The 18,720-nt window shown below is 39.4% G+C and overlaps 1 protein-coding gene across 4 annotated transcripts in view; it reads left to right on the top strand.

The window, feature by feature from the left end:
- cenpe (centromere protein E) overlaps positions 1-18,720 on the top strand; it is a 65,089-nt gene that overhangs the window by 10,076 nt on the left and 36,293 nt on the right. For 3 of the 4 annotated variants that reach the window (XM_061696335.1, XM_061696327.1, XM_061696351.1), the window contains exons 9-35: positions 1,182-1,233; positions 1,339-1,426; positions 1,763-1,892; positions 4,210-4,329; positions 4,454-4,606; positions 4,693-4,828; positions 4,951-5,050; positions 5,182-5,425; positions 5,515-5,571; positions 8,035-8,202; positions 9,699-9,773; positions 10,698-10,766; positions 11,137-11,268; positions 11,559-11,736; positions 11,863-12,014; positions 13,359-13,457; positions 13,654-13,803; positions 14,756-14,839; positions 14,975-15,091; positions 15,171-15,287; positions 15,390-15,605; positions 16,940-17,062; positions 17,208-17,408; positions 17,695-17,913; positions 18,011-18,247; positions 18,321-18,554; positions 18,645-18,720. The exon at positions 18,645-18,720 is cut by the window's right edge and continues 158 nt beyond it. In XM_061696335.1, the coding sequence (XP_061552319.1) occupies positions 1,182-1,233; positions 1,339-1,426; positions 1,763-1,892; positions 4,210-4,329; positions 4,454-4,606; positions 4,693-4,828; positions 4,951-5,050; positions 5,182-5,425; positions 5,515-5,571; positions 8,035-8,202; positions 9,699-9,773; positions 10,698-10,766; positions 11,137-11,268; positions 11,559-11,736; positions 11,863-12,014; positions 13,359-13,457; positions 13,654-13,803; positions 14,756-14,839; positions 14,975-15,091; positions 15,171-15,287; positions 15,390-15,605; positions 16,940-17,062; positions 17,208-17,408; positions 17,695-17,913; positions 18,011-18,247; positions 18,321-18,554; positions 18,645-18,720 (3,727 nt within the window). The remainder of the gene's footprint in view (positions 1-1,181; positions 1,234-1,338; positions 1,427-1,762; positions 1,893-4,209; positions 4,330-4,453; positions 4,607-4,692; positions 4,829-4,950; positions 5,051-5,181; positions 5,426-5,514; positions 5,572-8,034; positions 8,203-9,698; positions 9,774-10,697; positions 10,767-11,136; positions 11,269-11,558; positions 11,737-11,862; positions 12,015-13,358; positions 13,458-13,653; positions 13,804-14,755; positions 14,840-14,974; positions 15,092-15,170; positions 15,288-15,389; positions 15,606-16,939; positions 17,063-17,207; positions 17,409-17,694; positions 17,914-18,010; positions 18,248-18,320; positions 18,555-18,644) is intronic. The other variant, XM_061696342.1, reaches the window with a different exon arrangement.

Here is an 18,720-nt window from a genome sequence, read left to right as displayed (position 1 = left end):
CTGTACTTTTAATACGGTACGGCTCACAAGCAGGCAATACAATATTCTGTAGCCTAGCACGCTAGCGGTAGTACGAACGGTTGGACGTAAACATACCGCCGTTCTGTCGAATCATGCTCTAAAGTTTCGGTGTGGGTGAAGTAATTGAATTAAAAATATAGTAATTTAATTACAGTAAGTTAGCACCCATTATTTCTGTCATGTAATGTTGCTTTGACCTGACTGATTAGAATACACGATCTGACTGGAGCAGTGATTTCCAACCTTTATGGCGCCAAGCAACATATTTTACAACAAAAAAAATCTCACAGCACACCAACAAAAAAAAAAGTCACAAAAAGTGGATACATTAGTGTATTCGCTTCCAGCTAATAGAAGACCATTCATTTGTTCAGTCTGTCACTATGCCTCACTGGCATAAATAGAGGAACAAAGATACATTATTGTAATTTTTTTTCGAGCAATTAAGTACACAAGTATATACAGTAAATGAACAGGTCATTTAAATAGACACATTCCTTGTGATCGTTTTTTTTAAACTCTGGGATCGGCCCCTGTAAAGCCTAATAATTATATACATACACGTACGTATATTAACTTGACAATATTTGGATGCACGCTTTTATTTTTTTATGCATTATTGAGGTGTCTGATCGAGACAGTATCGGCAGAAAATCAAAGATTCGGACTCTGGTACAAAAAAAAAAAAAAAAAAAATAGTGATCGGGACATCCCTAGCTGCCACTTAGGCACATCTGTTTGCTGGATGGAGTCTTTATATCTGTAATAACAGCGGCACAACCTGAAAATACGGGAACCAATCTCTGGCTGTTGATTGTCTCACAGCGGCAACTTTTGGAATCCAGTTACAAATTTTTCAGTTACAAAAGGGCGTTTTGAGTTCCAACTGGGCAGTATTTTTTTGGCCGTTAAATCCGAAGTCTGTTGTTTCAGGGTCCGTTAAATTGAGGTTCTACTCAATACTCTGTGTATTTGTGTAATTCCCTCACATGGGAGAAAGGAGAGCCACAGTCGCTGATGCACTCTTCAGCCATTCGTCTCACCTCGAAACACTTAGGTGCAGACTTACTGACTTCACATGCCACTGTGCGCTGCACATTCACGTTCTTTAGACATTTTTTGGGGGGTAAATTTGATGACTTTATAACTGTCTGTTTCAGAATTTGGTTGACTTGGCTGGGTCAGAGAGAGCAAGCCAAACAGGGGCTGAAGGTAAAGAACTAAAATTTTACTGTAATTGAAGCCTCATTTGGTTTAATTCTGTGTTAACCGAAGGATAAACTTTAACAATTGATTTAACATGAATCTGCTTGTTAGGTACACGCTTGAAAGAAGGCTGCAATATCAATCGCAGCCTGTTCACACTTGGCCAAGTGATAAAGAAGCTTAGTGAAGAAAGCCCAAGGTATGTAAAATATAGACATGTTCTGTGCATAATGCCAAATGTGTTAATTGTTGTGACTGCTTCACAAATGTGGCATTGGTCTCAGGATAGGGTTTTTATGTGTGCAGAGGGCCTCTCACAGTTTTGTAACTAATAGATCTGTACATTGCATAAAGTCCGACTCATTGATCATCAGTGGTTCCATGCAGTTTTAGTTCAACATTTGGCACTTCTATTGCCGTATATATGTGATGAAACCCAAAAAATAAAGGAAAATTGAATTAAACAAAATATTTTTGTATATATTCAACATTAAATTAAAATGCTCAAATAATCTTAACGTCACTGTGTTTCCAGTGGTTTCATAAACTACAGAGACAGTAAGTTAACGCGCATTCTTCAGAACTCCCTCGGTGGAAACGCCAAAACAGTCATTCTCTGCACAATCACAACTACATTCCTTGATGAGACGCTTCGCACTCTGCAGGTTGGAATATACTTTCTTTTCATGGCATTTAATTAATGATTTCATTAATAATTTTCCAATGTTGTGTGTGCGTGTGGTGTAGTATCTTCTTCCAGTTTACATGCAATGAATGTAAGCTTCAAATTGCTATTTATCTGTGTAAATTTGAATGCTCAGTGGTTATATGAAAATAAATCAATCTTGTAGAAAGTTTTTGTTTTTTAATTGGTCAAATGCAACCAAGATACTTTTTATCCTAAAAAAAATGAGGGGGAAATGGAGGAAAAAAATAGTGACTGACTAAATGTACACAGGCAAAACGCACTAATTTTCCTTCTCAGCTGTTTTAGAGGGCTGTCTAGCTTTATCCATTGTAATCTTCACCTGACTGAGTCTCTTTAGGAGGAGTAATGTTGTTTTTGTCCTGACTGTGGAACAGCGGGGTTCATGGGAGTTTGCCCAACCAGTCCTCATTTGCTCTGTAGACTTGGCGTGCCGATCGACTGCGTCCCTCGGGGCGTCTTGTTGGGGGTGTACCGGAAACCCTAATACAGGCCGTTTAGTCCATGTAAAATTGGTCAGTTTGGTCCGCATTACCGGCAGTCAGACGGATTTGTTTCCAGAGATGGTTGGACTTCGCCAAGGCTACACTTTGTCACCGATTTTGTTTAGACTTTACCACAGATTTTATCAGCCTGATTGGTATCGGTCAATAATTAGCATTTTATGCTGATCGGCTTTGTCATAATGCGCCGATCCGTTCAATGACGTCATTGATCGGCTCCGCAAAAGACATTTACTACACGTCGCCATCGTGCACAGTATATTTGAATCCAAAAGCTAGTTTATTTTTAGCCTTGTCGCGTGTCTTTTGACGTAGTACTGTAAATATCTGACGGCCAATAAAGTTAACAAAAAAAAACATGTCGGCGGTGTGGGACAGACAACACGTAATGCCCGGATTAGACTACAGACAAATTTGCTCTTTCACAATTGCACTGTCAGGCTAGTGTAATAAAATGATGTATTCCGATACCACCGCATCCCGTTTTTTGCGATCATTGGGCTTTATCTTTTCAACTTGTCACAAAAAGTGGATACATTAATTTACTGTATGTACTTCCTGCCATCTAATAGAAGACCATTCATTTGTTCTGTCTGTCACTGTGCCTCACTGGCATAAATAGCTGAACTAAAATACATTTATAGTAAATATAATTTTTGGAGCAATTAAGTACACAAGTATATACAGTAAATGAACAGGTAATTTAAATAGACACATTGCTCCATCTTGTGATTGGATCGGTTATGTTTTTTTTTTAAACTCTGTGATCGGCCCCAAAAATCCTGATCGTATAAAGCCTAATTTTGTTCATAACTTTTATGGGGAGAATTTCTAAGCGCAGCCAAGGTGTTGAGGTGAGGGGGTCGGGTTTGGTGACCCCAGTATGAAGTTTCTGCTTTTTGCAGATGTGGTTCTGATGGCTTCATCAAGCCACTATCTTCAACTCTCGCTAGAGCAGTTCAAAGCAGTTGGGATGAGAATCAGCACCTCCAAATCTGAGAACATGGTACTCAGTCAGAAGAGGGTGGAGTTCTCGCTCCAGGTTGAAATGAGATCCTGGCCCAAGTGGAGGGGTTTCAAGTATCTCCGTGTCTTGTTCACATGCGCGAACAAGCGAGTGAAGGAAGAATGCAGCGTGAGATTGACAGGCAGCTCGGTGCAGCAGCTGCAGTTATATAGACTATCAGTCTGCCTTGGTGAAGAAGGAGCTGACCCGAAAGGCAAAGCTCTAGATTTAGTGGGCTTTCCATGTTCCTACCCTCACCTATGATAACGGTCAGATGAGGTGGCTGCGGGATCTGATTAGGATGCCTCCTTTTCGCCTCTCTGTTGAGGTGTTCCGTGCACGTCCCACTTCAACCCAGGACACACTAGCGTGGGAACGCCTTTTGTATCCCCTTGAGTTGGACTAAGTGGCAGGGGAGAGGGAAGTCTGGGCATCTGTGCTTAACTTGCTGCCCCTGCGACCCGACCCCCGGTAAGCGGAAGAAGATGGATGGACCTGATGCCTTTTGATGGCTTTTTAGAGTTTGCAGACCATGGCATTGGCTTTAAATGCAATTACATATCTGTAAAATCACAAATTGACAGTTGAAGTTCATTTGTGGTTTACCAGTTACTTTGTTGGCAATACACCAGGTACCCCCAACAGTTTAAAAAAAAAAAAAAAAAAAAAAAAAAAAATGAATGGTATTGCATGGTATGTTATACTGAACTGAAACAGTACACACTTTTGTTTACACTAATTGTGGTTTTGCTTAATGTCTTCCTCAGTTTGCATGCACTGCAAAAAAAATGAAGAATGATCCCCATGTCACAGAAGTATCTGATGACGGTGCGCTGCTCAAAAGATATCGAAATGAAATTGTAGACCTCAAGAGGCGACTTCAAGAGGCAAGAGACTTGTTTACACCACAAAAAATGCCATGCTATTGGTTCAGGTTCTACTGAAAAATCATTTTTGATGCAGTGACCAATGAGCGACCCCCCCCCCCCCCCCCCCACACACACACTGCAGGTTTCCTTGGTAACGCAAACCACAGCAACAGAGAGAGAGGTGCTCTCTCAGCTTCTCCAAGAAAAAGAACAACTTCAAGGAGAGCAAGCGGACAGAATAAGAAACCTCACCAAACTGCTGGTCACAAGCACCAACTTGAATCGTGTACAAAAGGTAACCATTGCTCAATGTAGCATTAAAGTATTTAAAGTCATCTTTTTTTCTCAGTTGTCCTAACAACTGTTATGACTGTTTTGAAGGTGCCCAAACGCAGGGTTACATGGGGAGGAAAAATGGCTCCCCCATCTACCAGTGAAGGTGGTCTGTCAGACCTTAGCTTTGCTTGCTCTGTCAGTCAGAAGAGAAAAGCCTCCTGTGTGATTGAGGCGATTGAAGGTAAGGACAATACTGTTAACGGAAATAACGGGCACATCGCAATTAGTCCTTTTTCATTACATGTTCATTGTTTGTACTGCAAGACTAATTTTGTGCAATTCGTAAATTATATATTTTAATAGAAGATGAAGAATTTGACACTCACTGGGAGATTCCTGAGGAGCCATTTGATGACACAAACTCAAGCGATGACTTTGTTACACTCCGTAGCTTTGGAAACCGGTGAAGTGCAGAGCTATTTTAATCACTTATGAATTAATGTGCTGTATTTTTTATTTTTATTTTTTCCTCCCCCCTCCATATGTAGGTTTACAGCTATTTAATATGCAAGTGTATATATTTCTGCCTCTTAGGTCAGTCGACAGAGTGGCAGAACTGGAGCTCCAACTTCAAACATTAGACCAGCAAAACCAGCAAGCCTTGGATCAAATTCAGGCAATGGATGAGAAGGCAGCAAATTTTGACCTCAAGCTCAAAAGTGAAGCTCAACAGAAAGCTGAGGCCATTGACAAAATAGAGTTGCTGGAGCTGTCTGTGGCAGAGCTAAAAAAACAACTTGAAGAACAGAGCCAAAAGCAGTGTGAATTTGATAAACAGGTGCTTAACAAGCTGAAAACCTTTTACAAGGTCTCTTGCACACTTCTGGTTTTATTTTGAACTCCAACCTCTCTCCCCCCCTCCCCTAGATGGGAAGAGATTTTGCAGAGACTGTCCAGCTTTGTGAGATTCTAGCCACAGAGAAGGTAACTTTCTACCATCAGTTCTCAATTGTGGTGTTGCGATAACAAATTAGTATAGTATTTCAAACTTAATTTAACTCTCCTTCATTTCTGTAGTATGAAGTGTACTTTTTGGTGACAGCCTTGTATCTCGTACAGTTCTTGAGAACAATATTCAACTAAAGCCAAGACTGGCACATCTCTGTACAGTATTTACAGTAGATGTAAAAAGTCGACGCACACACAATGCAGCCATATGAGGGACACCAGCCAGTGCAAACTGGTGATGGATAGGCTGACCGATGAGGTTAGACTGGAATCCCCGTGGACCATGATGTTCACAGATGAAATTCTGCAATGCACACAGTGGGTACATAAAGTATTCAGTGTTATATTGCAGCCATTTGTTAAAATTAAGTTGTTTTTCCTCAATGTACACACAGCACCCCATATTGACAGGGAAAAAAAACTTTTGCTGATTAATTAAAAAAGAAAATCTGAAATATCACACAGCCGTAAGTATTCAGACCCTTTGCTGTGACACTCGTATATTTAACTCTGGTGCTGTCCATTTCTTATCCAGAGCAAATGAGAATCGTGAGGTCAAAGGAACTGCCTGAAGAGCTCAGAGACAGAATTGTGGCGAGGCACAGATCTGGCCATGGTTACAAAAATATTTCCGCTGCACTTAAGGTTCCTAAAAGCACAGTGGCCTCCATAATCCTGAAATGGAAGACGTTTGGGACGATCGCAACCCTGCCTAGAGCTAACCGTCCGGCCAAACTGAGCAATCGGGGGAGAAGAGCTTCGGTGAGAGCGGTAAAGAAGAACCCAAAGATCACTGGCTGAGCTCCAGAGATGCAGCCGGGAGATGGGAGAAAGTTCTAGAAAGTCAACCATCACTGCAGCCCTCCACCTGTCGGGGCGTTATGGCAGAGTGGCCCGACGGAAGCCTCTCCTCAGTGCAAGACACATGAAAGCCTGCACGGAGTTTGCTTAAAAAAAAAAAAAACACACCTGAAGGACTCCAAGATCGTTAGAAATAAGATTCTCTGGTCTGTTGAGACCAAGATAGAAATTGTTGGCCTTAATTCTAAGCGGCATGTGTGGAGAAAACCAGGCACTGCTTATCACCTGTCCAATCCAGTCCCAACAGTAAATCGCTGGCGGTGGCAGCATCATGCCGTGGGGGTGTTTTTCAGCTGCAGGGACAGGACGACTGGTTGCAATGGAAGGAAAGATGAATGCGGCCAAGTGCATGGAATATCCTGGAGAAAAACCCTCTCCAGAGTGCTAAGGACCTCAGACTGGGCCGAAGGTTCACCTTCAAAAAAGACAGACCCTTAACACACAGCTAAAATAACGGAGTGGCTTCAGAACAACTCTGACTGTTTTTGAATGGCCCAGCCAGATCCCTGGCTTAAATGCAATTAAGCAACTCTGGATAGACCTGAAAATGGCTGCCCACCACAGTTCACCATCCGACCTGACAGAACTGGAGAGTATCTGCCAGGAGGAACGGCAGATGATCCCCAAATCAATGTGTGAAAAACGTGTTGCATCATTCTCAAAAAGACTCATGGCTGTATTAGCTCAAAAGGGGGCTTCTACTAAATACTGAGCAAAGGGTCTGAATACTTATGGCTGTGTGATATTTCAGTTTTTCTTTTGCAATAAATCTGCAAAAATTTCAACAATTCCGTTTTTTTCCCCCTCTCAATACTGGCTGCTGTGTGTACATTATTGTGGGAAAAAAATGAACAATGATTTTTAGAAAATGGCCGCAATATAACAAAGGGGTCTGAATACTTTCCGTACCGTGTGTCTGTGTGTGTGTGTGTGTGTACATACACACATTAAATGTATCATTTGTATTGATTGGAGTTGTTTTTTACACTAATTTACTTATTCAATAGAATACATAAATGTTTAAGATAAATGGTGGATGTTTTTTTTCTTTATTTTCTTCAGGATTTAGTAATTTGTATTTTTTTCAATTGTATTAAGTTCTTATCTTTAGGTTAAACTTTATGTAACCGTTGGTTAATAATAGTTTTTCCCTCATACCTATTTTTGCTGTTACTCTGTTAGAGTAATGTCACTTTGTTTTATAACATTCCTTACCACAAAATTACTAAAAGTATGTATGATTTGTGCTCTTACAATATCGCATTAATATCGGTATCTGGCGATACGCACGGCTGCAAATATCAGTATCGGAACAGAAAAAGTTGTCTGTACAGCCCTATTTTTTTTTATGGGGGAAATGCTTGTTTATTGGGTATAAAACAAATCTCTTTTTCTCCATCAGTATTTTACATTACTGAAGCCTGTTTATGATTATTTTTAAACATTTCAGAGATTGGTTTCATTAGTTTGTTAAAAGGTCGCTGCATGTAACAGGTAAATGTGCCAGAAAGAACCGTAGTAGCAATTTATGATTAATGAAAACTTTTTCTGAGGACGTCTTGGTGTTTGTGTTTCTAGGATATGCTTGCTTCTGAACGAGATTACCTAAAACAGGAGTTGGGCATTTTCATGGAGCAGACCCAAATATTGGAGAAAGAGAGAGCTGCTATTTCACAAGAGCTGGAAGAAAACCGGCAACTGGAGGAGTTCAAATCTCTTGAGAAAAACTTTGGAAAAGAGCTTGAGGTAATGAAGAAAATAAATACAGTAGAACCTCAATAGAACAGATTAACGGGGACGGGGGTGTTATCCGATAGAGCAGAAGGTCCGTTGCATTTAAGTACTTTATTTAAAAGTCCATATGCACCCGTTTTGTAAAGTACAAAATGGTTTTGTAGGTTTTTTTTTTTTTCCATGGCCTAAAATGCCCATTACAGTACAAAGTTCTGTCAATAAATATAAAAGAGAGGCTTGAAAATGTTTGGAAGTTTCACACACAATCCAAATTTAGCACGGCGGTGTGCTTGGTCATGGTGGCATTGCTGACGTATAGTACTCATCATAGGAGAGTCGCTTTCATGAGTCGTGAGAAATTAGTGTGCTTTCTGGTTCCAAATGCGTTGCAAAGGTGAAAGGCTTGACAATTTTTTTTTTTTTTTTTTAAACTATATTAGAAATGGCATGTTCCACACTACAGAGACTGTTTTTGTATTCCTCAGTTAACACTGCGGTCTTCTCTCTCGCGTTCTTTTTCTTTCTACGACACAACAGAACGATCGTGATATGGCTGCCATGTCAATTCCCCACATTCAACATGACCGCCACATAGGCACGGGAGGCACGTCTAGTCATAGTGTACATCTGTGACACGGAAATACCTCTGTCCCATTCTCTGCCTGCACTGCACCATTAAACAATAGTCGCCAATCCTGGAACTAACAGACTTTGTCATTGGCAGTTTAAGTGACACATGGAAACTTTTTGGTTTTTCTTTTTTTGACAAATAGTTGTCCCGATGGTCCGTTTGATCCGATATCTGTTATATCTGGGTCCGTTTCATTGATATTCCACTGTCTTTGTACAGTATAGGCAAGTGACCAAAAGGAGGAAAAAGATGTTGTGTTGCTCATTTGTTTATAATGCGTTCTATATACAGTACATGTGCAAGTACACTCCTCCTACAAAAGTATTGGAACATTGAGGAATATTCCTTCATATTCGCTGTACCTGTACTTAAAAGCATTGCTGTACATGTGGATGACCTACTTGCTTAAATTCCCCCTCCAGGTCAACAGATGACCTGAGATCTTCAGTCGGAATGGAAAAAAAGTTTTCATGTAACCCGGGCTATTGATTTGTCTAGTCTAAAACTCCACTTATTTTGCATGATAAACTCACAGAATTTTGCTTGCTTTTTGGAAAATTCCAGCCTGGTCTTTGTATTCTTGCTACTGCTTTAGTGAGGGAGTTGAGAGAAGTGTGGTTGGCATCTTGTGGTGTAGAATGTCTCTGTAGCCTTTTTTCCCCCAAGAAGTATTTTGCAGACAGTCGTTTGTGATATCATCTTTTCTGCCATGTGGGGTTTGTTGCTGATGTCTATCAGTTGTTCTTTGGCTGCTAGCTCTCGTCTCATTCATCTTTACGAATTGGTCGCAATTTTACGATACTTGTAGAAGGGAGTGTATTGATTGGTACATTTTTGTTAAACTGTTGATATTTTACTAATATTTGTGATCTCACAGAATGAGCTGCAAGATGAAATATGCTCGTTGAAGAAGGCTCTAGAATCCCATGACCTCCAGTGCTCGGAACTTAAGGTGAGGTGGCTCAGAGTTCTAGCTTTTCTTTCACCTAGGGCTTGGTACACACACAGATTTTTCCACTCTTACATCTTTTTATTTTTTTAAATCTGCTTGCAGACCCCACACACAGTTAAAAAAAAAAATTGGCCATTTAACAGTTTTGGTCATTGTGTGTGGTATGCTCTGACAATCTCAACACAGCACACAACGCACGTAAAGATTCTGTTCCACCGCTGATCGAGAAATCTCGCGTGATCTAAAAAAAACGAAGAAGAAGAAACCCTTCCGGATATGTGCCGATGTTTCCCAAGTGTTCCCAAAGGTTGTCAGAGCTCAGAACCTTGTAAAATGGCAATGTTCTAAAAAAAAAAAAAAAAAAAAAAAACCCGGCCATCTTTGGAAAATACTACTTGCCGTCTGGGGAACCCACTTTTCTATAAATTAAAACAAACTCGTCTCACGAGTCAGAGATTTTTTTTAAGTTCGTTACCGTGTTTGTCAGTCTTTGGTACTTCTTTGATTGGGTACATTTAGTGTCACACCAGAATTCACTGCGTCATGATTCGGGATAAAACTGCGTTCTCCACGAGTTTTGGTCGTAAATATTGAACACGGTCATCATTTAAGATTGTCGGCCAAGACCCGTTTCGGATCCTAAAATCGGGACGAATCCACTCGTAACACATCAGATCTAAGGACAATCTTATAAGACTTACGATTGTCTGGCGTTTGATGTGCTTGTTTGGGAAGGGGCAGAATTATCACAATCAGGCTGTGTGTGTACTGGGCCTAAAAAGGGACACAAATAATTTCAATATGCAGTGCTTAAACACTTAAATTTGAATTTTCTTTCCCATTGAACTTTTAAAGTCCTAATTTGCGTGCATACCGTGCATTTAAAAAACGAAAAACAAAATTCTTTTTTTTTTTTTTTTTAAGAAACATTTAGAGACCGTCTCCGAAGAGCTGATGAGGAAGACCAAAATTGCTGATGATCTTCAGGATATGGTATACATGGAATATTTGTATGTGGTGATAAGTGGTTAACATTTTCCGAACAGTAAGAATGTTTGTTGAAATATTAAAAAAATTTATTAGGAAAATGACATGAACAAGGCACAATGTGAAGATAACGGACATGTTTTTTCTCAAATATTTTGAGTTGACATAATGAAACATTGCCAAAACACATGCTAATGTGATAATTCAGGTTTAAAAAAAAATGATTTTGTTTGCATTACTGCGCTGTTATGTAACTCTTATGTACTTAAAACTCAATTAAAAATAACTATAGGATTTTTTTTTTTTTTTCGTTTAAAGCCTTTGGTATATGTGATATCAGTTGAACTACTTGCACTATCGTGTTTCCTTCTTTCAGTTTGGCAAGGACTTGGCTCAAGAAGTGGCAAAGCTTCATCGCTCTCTCGATGATGCGGAGGGCCTAGGCAGAGAGACAAAGAAAGAATGGGCATTCCTGCGAAGTGAAAACATTGGCCTGAAAGAGTTGAAGGTAGGGCTAGGTGATAAGGCAAAAACGAGATCAATAATTTTTTTCACATCGTCCGATCTCTATCACATTTTTTTGTTTTTAAACTGCCACTTTTGAACCACTGTACTGAAAACTTAAGCTAGAGTGGTTCAACATTTTAACATATTTAGTAAGTAAATTAAATAAAACCAATTTGTCTTTTTTGATTTCTGTAGCCAGTTGAGGTGTTGTTTTGTAACTATGTATTTTTGAGTACCTAAATAGATTTTTGTTTGAAAGCAATTTTTTTTTCATCATGATCTTCTCTTCAGAATACCCTGACTGTCAGCCATGAGAAGATGGAAGCTGAGGTCAACAGCCTGCGTTTTCAACTTGAGTCTGAGAAATCAAAATTCAGGAAGATGCAGATCGACCTCCAGAAAGAGCTCAATGTTGTGTTTAACGAGAACACCAAGCTAACCACTCTACTCGATGGCAAAGTCCCCAGAAGTAGGTTTTATGAAATTTTATAATGCAACAGCTGTGTGCAATCTGAATCAATCTCAAAGGTTGACTAGCCCAACAGGAGTGGTTTTTGAGAGTGATGGCAAGTCATAAAATGTTTTCCATAAACAGATATGATGGATAATGTGGAACTTGAGAGAACAGTGATCAACCTGAAAAAAGAGCTGACGGCATCTCAGGAAGCAGAGGGAGTACTGAGATCTCAGCTGGACGAACTGAGGTCAATTCAGGCTCACCCAAATGAAGTGAACAACCTGGAGAAGGTTAGTTTTTGTAGCCAAACTCAAACTTTGTTTTGTGGCCGGGGGTGTACCGTAATTTCTCATGTATAATGCGCATTGTTTTCCCCCAAAAATGTCAAGTCACTAGTGCGCATTAGACATGGGTTATAGGGCAAATTGAAAAAAACTTTTACATTTTATAAATGTATGTTGCCATCTGGTGGTTATAAAAAAGCTGTCAAATTTCATTAAAAAAAGCCACCGCCCTCTAGAGGTTATGAGAGGTGTACACTTTCATTCTAATATGCCACCGCCACCTAGTGGTTATATAAAAGTGTAACCTACACTTCAATTCCAATATGACGGGTACGTATGACTGCATATATGTACAGTTGTGCTTACACAGCCTGGCGGAATTTGAGAAATATTAAAAAAAAAAAAAAAGACTGAACCATCATCATTTCTTTATGGGTATGTTTTGTGTAATGATCATGCATTTCTGAAATGCTTGACCGTTTCATTTGAATTCCATGAAAATTCATAAATTTAAATTTGCCTGTTCCTTCAGTTTTTAAAGAATTGTACTCCTCTTACAAATTGTGCCTGGGTAATCAAATATATGAGCACAAGTGCGTTTTCTAATTTACTAAGTAAAAGTAGGGCTGTGAATTTCAAAATAAGAGCAAGCAAATGAAAAAGTGTTACGTGTTCAAGTGCTTAACTTCAGAATAAATAGAAGAAAAAAACTAACAAAATACAGATGATCCTTTGTTTTGATCAAATGGGTAGAAGCAAAATCATGCATTCTAAAAATGCATTATACATGGGTAGAAGGGTTTTACAGAATACGCAACTGGGGGTTGCGTATTATACACGAGAAATTACGGTAGATTTTCTAAGATGCCCCTTGTTCTCACGATATTTATTTTAATTATACTGCCTGAATAGATGCCATTGGACATTTTAAAATAGTCTTAAAATTAGCTGTCAAATAAAAGTTTGTAATTGATTAAAGTCAAACATAATTAAGCATTTTAGTGTGTGGGTGAGAGAGGCAACCCTGCTCCTCCTCTTGTATTTTTTTCAATATTTGATCTTTTAAAATTTCTTCCACCGGCAACATTTTCATGTTGCGGCACACCATAAATGAAGTATGACTGGAAATGACATATTTTACCCAGCAATGGACGTAACATCACCCACTGTCTCCCGTTTTTAAAAAGCTAACTCAATATATTTGGTGTTCTTGTCCCAGGGAAAATCTGTCTCCCTCCAAATGTTAATTTGAGAATAAAGCAGATTTTGGACACCACTGATGGAAGAAACATAGTCTATATAAGAACTTCAACACAAGGATAAGAGACACTGTCTTGATGTGTTGTTCAGATTGCTGCTGAAGAGATGGAGAAACGAGAGTTGGAGGTCACAGCTCTTACAGCAGAGAGAGACCAGATCCGGATGGATCTGCAAGAAAATATAGATATGGTCAGCTTCCACCCTACTGCTCTACTAAACTTCCTCATTTCTGTCCCAACATTTTTGAGCTGTTTTTCTTTTTTTAAAAATTTTTTTATTTTATTTTTTTTGTATTTAAACTTTTTTCTTTTTTCTTTTGTGTCCGCGCGCGTGTCCAAGGCTGTAATGTCATAGCTCATACAATAAGTGTTTGTCATCAAAACAGATGATTGAGAATCAGGAGGACCTTAGGACTGCTCATGGGAAAATAGTTGCTCTGAAACAACGGATCAAGCAGCTGGAGAGTTCCCAAACAGCTCATGTAGGAAAGCCTATTGATGACATGACTGCAGAGATTGAGACGCTTCAAACACAAGTTAGTTACCATTTACAAAATTAAGTGTGGGATGTCAACTGAAGGCACATGGGCCAACTGAATGCACCTGTGATTAATCCATAAAACATGATATATATTTGTGGGCGGTGTTGCGCAGGGGGTAAAAGGAGGGTCGCCGATTCGTATTCCCGCCCAAGTTCTTGTCGTCGGTCTGTCCCTGGGCAAGACACTTAATCCACATTGCCTGTGAACGAATGTGGTTTGCTGTTTGGTGGTGGTCGCAGAGGCCGTAGACGGAGAATGGCAGCCACGCTTCTGTCATGCTGCCCCAGGGCAGCTGTGGCTACACAAGTATCATAGCACCACCAAGTGTGACTGTGCCGTGAGTAACTAATATGTGCAATTGGAAAGTGTCTTGGAGAGCCAAGAAAAGCGCTGTAAAAGTGAATTGCATTATTTATATTGACAAGCCAAAATATGACAACATCCAAAGCAAGAGATATCTATATCAAATTCTGTTCAGGTTATAATGCTTAGTTTTGATTGACACAATTGGAGCGGAATTGTTTTTTAGCTAGATTGAGCCTTTTCCAGTAGTCTCCACATTGAAAATAAGTTTGTAGAACTGCACTGTATTAGGAGAGAGCAGAGTGTAATATTTTTGGTAAATTTTCCTTTGGTTAATTACCTGAGTCCGAATTATTAGGAACAGCTCTGAATGATTTATGATTGTATTTTAACTAGCTCTGAATGAGTACAAAATTAAAATACTGCAGTACATGAGGATGTGTTGTACCTTGCAAAGCGTAGCAATCAGTTTTCGGTTTTACCGAGTACGGTCCCAGCCCTACTCTGAAAGTGCCAATCAAATCCGATCTTTAAATATTAGGTGCAGTGCTACTATTTGGATATTACACTGTATATACAGGACGTATTTTTGATCAGATTTTTCTTTCAGTCATACGGTTATGTTTGTTTTCCCCACAATAAGAGAGAGCAACTTCAGGCTACTCTACAAGTGGTCAGTGAGCAGAAAACACAACTCGAAGCAGAGCTGCAGCGGTTTATTGATGGGGTGAGTGAAGGTTTTGATTTTTTTCACGTTTGCAAATAACACACAGATTAGGAAATTATTATGGCATATGATGTATTTCCTTATCTTTGTATAACTGAATTGGGGCTTTTGAAACTTGTTTTTGGTCAATTATAGGCTGCAGTGAATCAAAGCCGTCTACATTCCCTCGAATCTCAGCTTGAAGAGCAAATTCAGAGAAATAATGATGTTGAAAGAATGGGTCTAGAGAAGCAAGCTCAGCTGGAACATCAGGTTTGTTATATCTTCAAAATAAGTGGAGCGTTTTCCTCAATACTTTAAACTTCCACTTAAATAGTTTCCTCATTTTTAGGTTGAAGAGTCTCAACTTCTTCTACATTCCCTTCAAGATGAGTTTGAAGACATGAAGCAGAAGAACTGTAATCTTGTCAAAGTCAATGAAGAGAAGGAGTTTGATTTAAAGCAAAGTGTGAGTTCCAAGTGTTATGTCAAACTGATTTTGTCTCCCCCATATGATTTGTCCATCTGTTGGTGGTGTTGTTGCCTATAACATTATCCCTCTTTTAAACAGATAAAGGTTTTGAGTGTAGAGCTTGAAACTGTAAAAGCAGAGAGGGATGGCTTATGTGTCAACAAAGAAGGTGGTCATCAGACCTCCATGGAAGAGACTCAGACGTTGATCTGCAGATTGACATTGATAAGTGAAGAGAGGGATCAGCTCCTTGAGACAGTGGAGGGAATGAGACAGAAGAAGATCCAGCTCAGAACAGAAGTGGAGGAAACAATGGTAAGGAACTGTAGCGATTTTTAATCATGATTGGGGAGGGGTCTCTTTTTGTGCATTATGAACAAAAAATACATTTTGATTTTTGAAAGAATACTGTACTTTTAATGGATGGAATAATGGCTTGAATAATTAGGAAATAAGATGTGTAACAAATCAAAAGTAGTAAGAATTGTTACATTTTCTTGCAGAGTTTGCGCTCTTCACTGGAACATTTCATCACGGCTTCCCCTAAAAGATATTGCAAAATCTTAAAATTTAAGACCACAGGATCCATGAACAGATACAGGTGTTCTTTCCTAAGTGGTTGCGGGGGTCTGTTTTGACCTAAGGTTTAATTGAAAAGGTAACTGTCAAAACTGCCCCAATAAAAACAAGTCTGAAAGATTGTTTTAATCATTAAAATTATGCTCTTACCTAGGGCTGCACAATTATGGCCAAAATAATAATCACGATTATTTCGATCAGTATTGAAATCACGGTTGTTAATCACAATTATTACTCATGTTTGGGAAAAATCTTAATTTTTAGAGCACTATTTTTCAATATGTAACAGTTTTCAGTGCAAAATGTATCTTTCAATTAGAATAAATGATAGAGGATGATTTAAAAAAAGTAAATTTACCCCCCAAAAAATTCTACTTTACCAAGCTAACATAATAAATGTGCTACAAAGCGCAATCATGAATTGCAACGTAATGGAAGCAAATACAGTTAATGCATAAAACGCAAAAACATTAGTCTGCAAGCATCGGCTTTCATTTGAAAATCCCCGTCAATATAGTGTATTGTCAAGGACTGTACGTCTGTTCTGCTTAGCCAGTGGTCAGTCGTGCATGGTCACAAAGTGCAAAGAACTGCGCAGTTGTGATTTCCATCTCTATTTACTTCTGGCGTTTTTTCATTGCGGTCAGGCCAGCCGAAAAGTTGAAGTCAAGGCAGTTGCTGAAGCAATGGTAAACAGGAGAAGCTCATCCATGCGTTTACCTCAAGTTAGAATTGACTATTGTAATGGTCTTCTGACTGGAGTCCCCAAAAGAGCATTAAACAACTGCAGCTCGATTCTGACCAGAACAAAGAGGTCTGAGCATATTACTCCAATTCTAAAGTCTTTACATTGGCTTCCAGTCAGCTTGAGAATAGTTTTTAAAGTTCTGCTACTGGTCTATAAATCACTAAACTGTTTAGGTCCTGAATACACGAAAGAAATGCTAATGGTATATAACCCAGGAGGGCTCTGAAATCGACACACTCAGGTCAAACAGTGGAGCACAGAGTCCAAAGCAAACATGGTGAAGTAGCATTTGTTTGTTCATGTCGAAATTGTTAATTTTCAGAAGAGTGAGAGCCTGCCAGAGCTCAGTCTGGCTCAAGAGAAGATCGTAGTTCTACAGGAAGAGGTTGACCTGTTGAGGAATGGAAACCAAGATGCTGGCAAATTTCAAGAACTTCAAAATCAGGCATGTATTTTCTCTGTACACATGGATCTATAGCTTTATTTCTAAATATACTTTAGCCTCTTGATCACTATTATACTGATCTTACACAGTGCTGTATATGCAGTCATAAGCATTGTAATGAATCCAAAATCTCACATTTTCACAGATTCAGAGGCTGTCTGAGGAGCTTGAGTTTGTCGTAACAGAGCGAGACCATGTCCAATCTGAGATGGAGAAACTGATGTGCCAAGTGACCTGTCTCAGTGAAGAGCGAAATCAACTGCAGGACCAACTTGAGGTACTGGGACAGGAGACGAGCCAGCTCAGCGCAGAACTGGAGGCCATTACAGGAACATATCAACTTGAGGTTTGTTTGATACAACTCTACTTTTAGAAAATTTTGTTTGGTGTTTAGCTTTAAGCTTTTTCGAAAGTCAAGCTGTATGGTACAGTATACTGACATGAGTGAAACAGTCATCTGATTTTAATGGTGAAATATAATCAAGGTGCGGGGTTCTTACAGCAAAATGACTTTCATTTATGTATACAGTCAGGTGTTTTTATTTGTGGAGCCAAACCTATAACTGAAAGTTTAAAGCGTTCGCTGCAGATCGCCACAATATTTTAACCCCTCCCCATTTCCATCTTTACAGACAGCAGCTTTAACAGAGAAATGTGTGCGTGTTGAAGCTGAGAAAAATGTCCTACTTGCTGAGAAGCGCTCCACTGACGAATTGGAGAAGCTGACTTGCAGGGTGCTGTCTCTCAGTGAGGAGCGAGCTATGTTGCAAAAGACACAGGAGATTGTCAGCCAGGAGAAAAATGAGCTCGCAGCGAAGCTGGAGGATGTGACAGTAACATATGAAGCAGAGGTTTGTTACAACCTTAATACTGTCAGGTTGTTTTTATAAGACTCCATATTATAGTACAGCTTACTAAACAAATGCATTGACTAATTTTTCTTTGTAGAAAATGCATTTACTTGAGAAGTTAGCCCTAGCTGAAGCTGACAAAGATGCTCTACTGGCTGAGAAGGAAAGTAGACGCCACAGCTCTGCTGTGGCGTCTACTCTGGAGCTGACTTGCAAAGTGAATTCTCTCAGTGAGGAACGAGCTCAATTGCAGGAGACACTGGAGATAATCAATCAAGAGAAAAATGAGCTTGCAGTGAAGCTGGAGGATGTGACAGGAACCTATCAAGCAGAGGTTTGTTACGTTAAAACTGTAACATTATAGTACAGCTTGCTAAAGAAATGCATTGACTATTTTTCCTTTGTAGAAAATGCATTTACTGGAGAAATTTGAATTAGTTGAAGCCGAGAAAGATGTTCTACTGGCTGAGAAGGAAAGTAGATGTTTGAGCTCTGCTGAGGAATTGGAGAAGCTGACTTTCAAAGGGAATTCTCCCTTTGGGGAACGAGCTCAATTGCAGGAGACAATGGAGATACTCAATCAGGAGAAATATGAGCTTGCAGCGAAGCTGGAGGATGTGACAGGAACATATGAAGCAGAGGTTTGTTACGTTAATATTGTCAGGTTGTTTTTATAACACTATTATAGTACAGCTTACGAAACAAATGCATTGATTAATTTTTCTTTGTAGAAAATGCATTTACTTGAGAAATTAGCACTAGCTGAAGCTGAGAAAGATGCTCTACTGGCTGAGAAGGAAAGTAGAT

Source organism: Phycodurus eques, chromosome 1 (genome assembly GCF_024500275.1).
Source record: "Phycodurus eques isolate BA_2022a chromosome 1, UOR_Pequ_1.1, whole genome shotgun sequence".
Taxonomy (NCBI): domain Eukaryota; kingdom Metazoa; phylum Chordata; class Actinopteri; order Syngnathiformes; family Syngnathidae; genus Phycodurus; species Phycodurus eques.
This window is presented reverse-complemented; position numbering and strand designations above follow the sequence as displayed.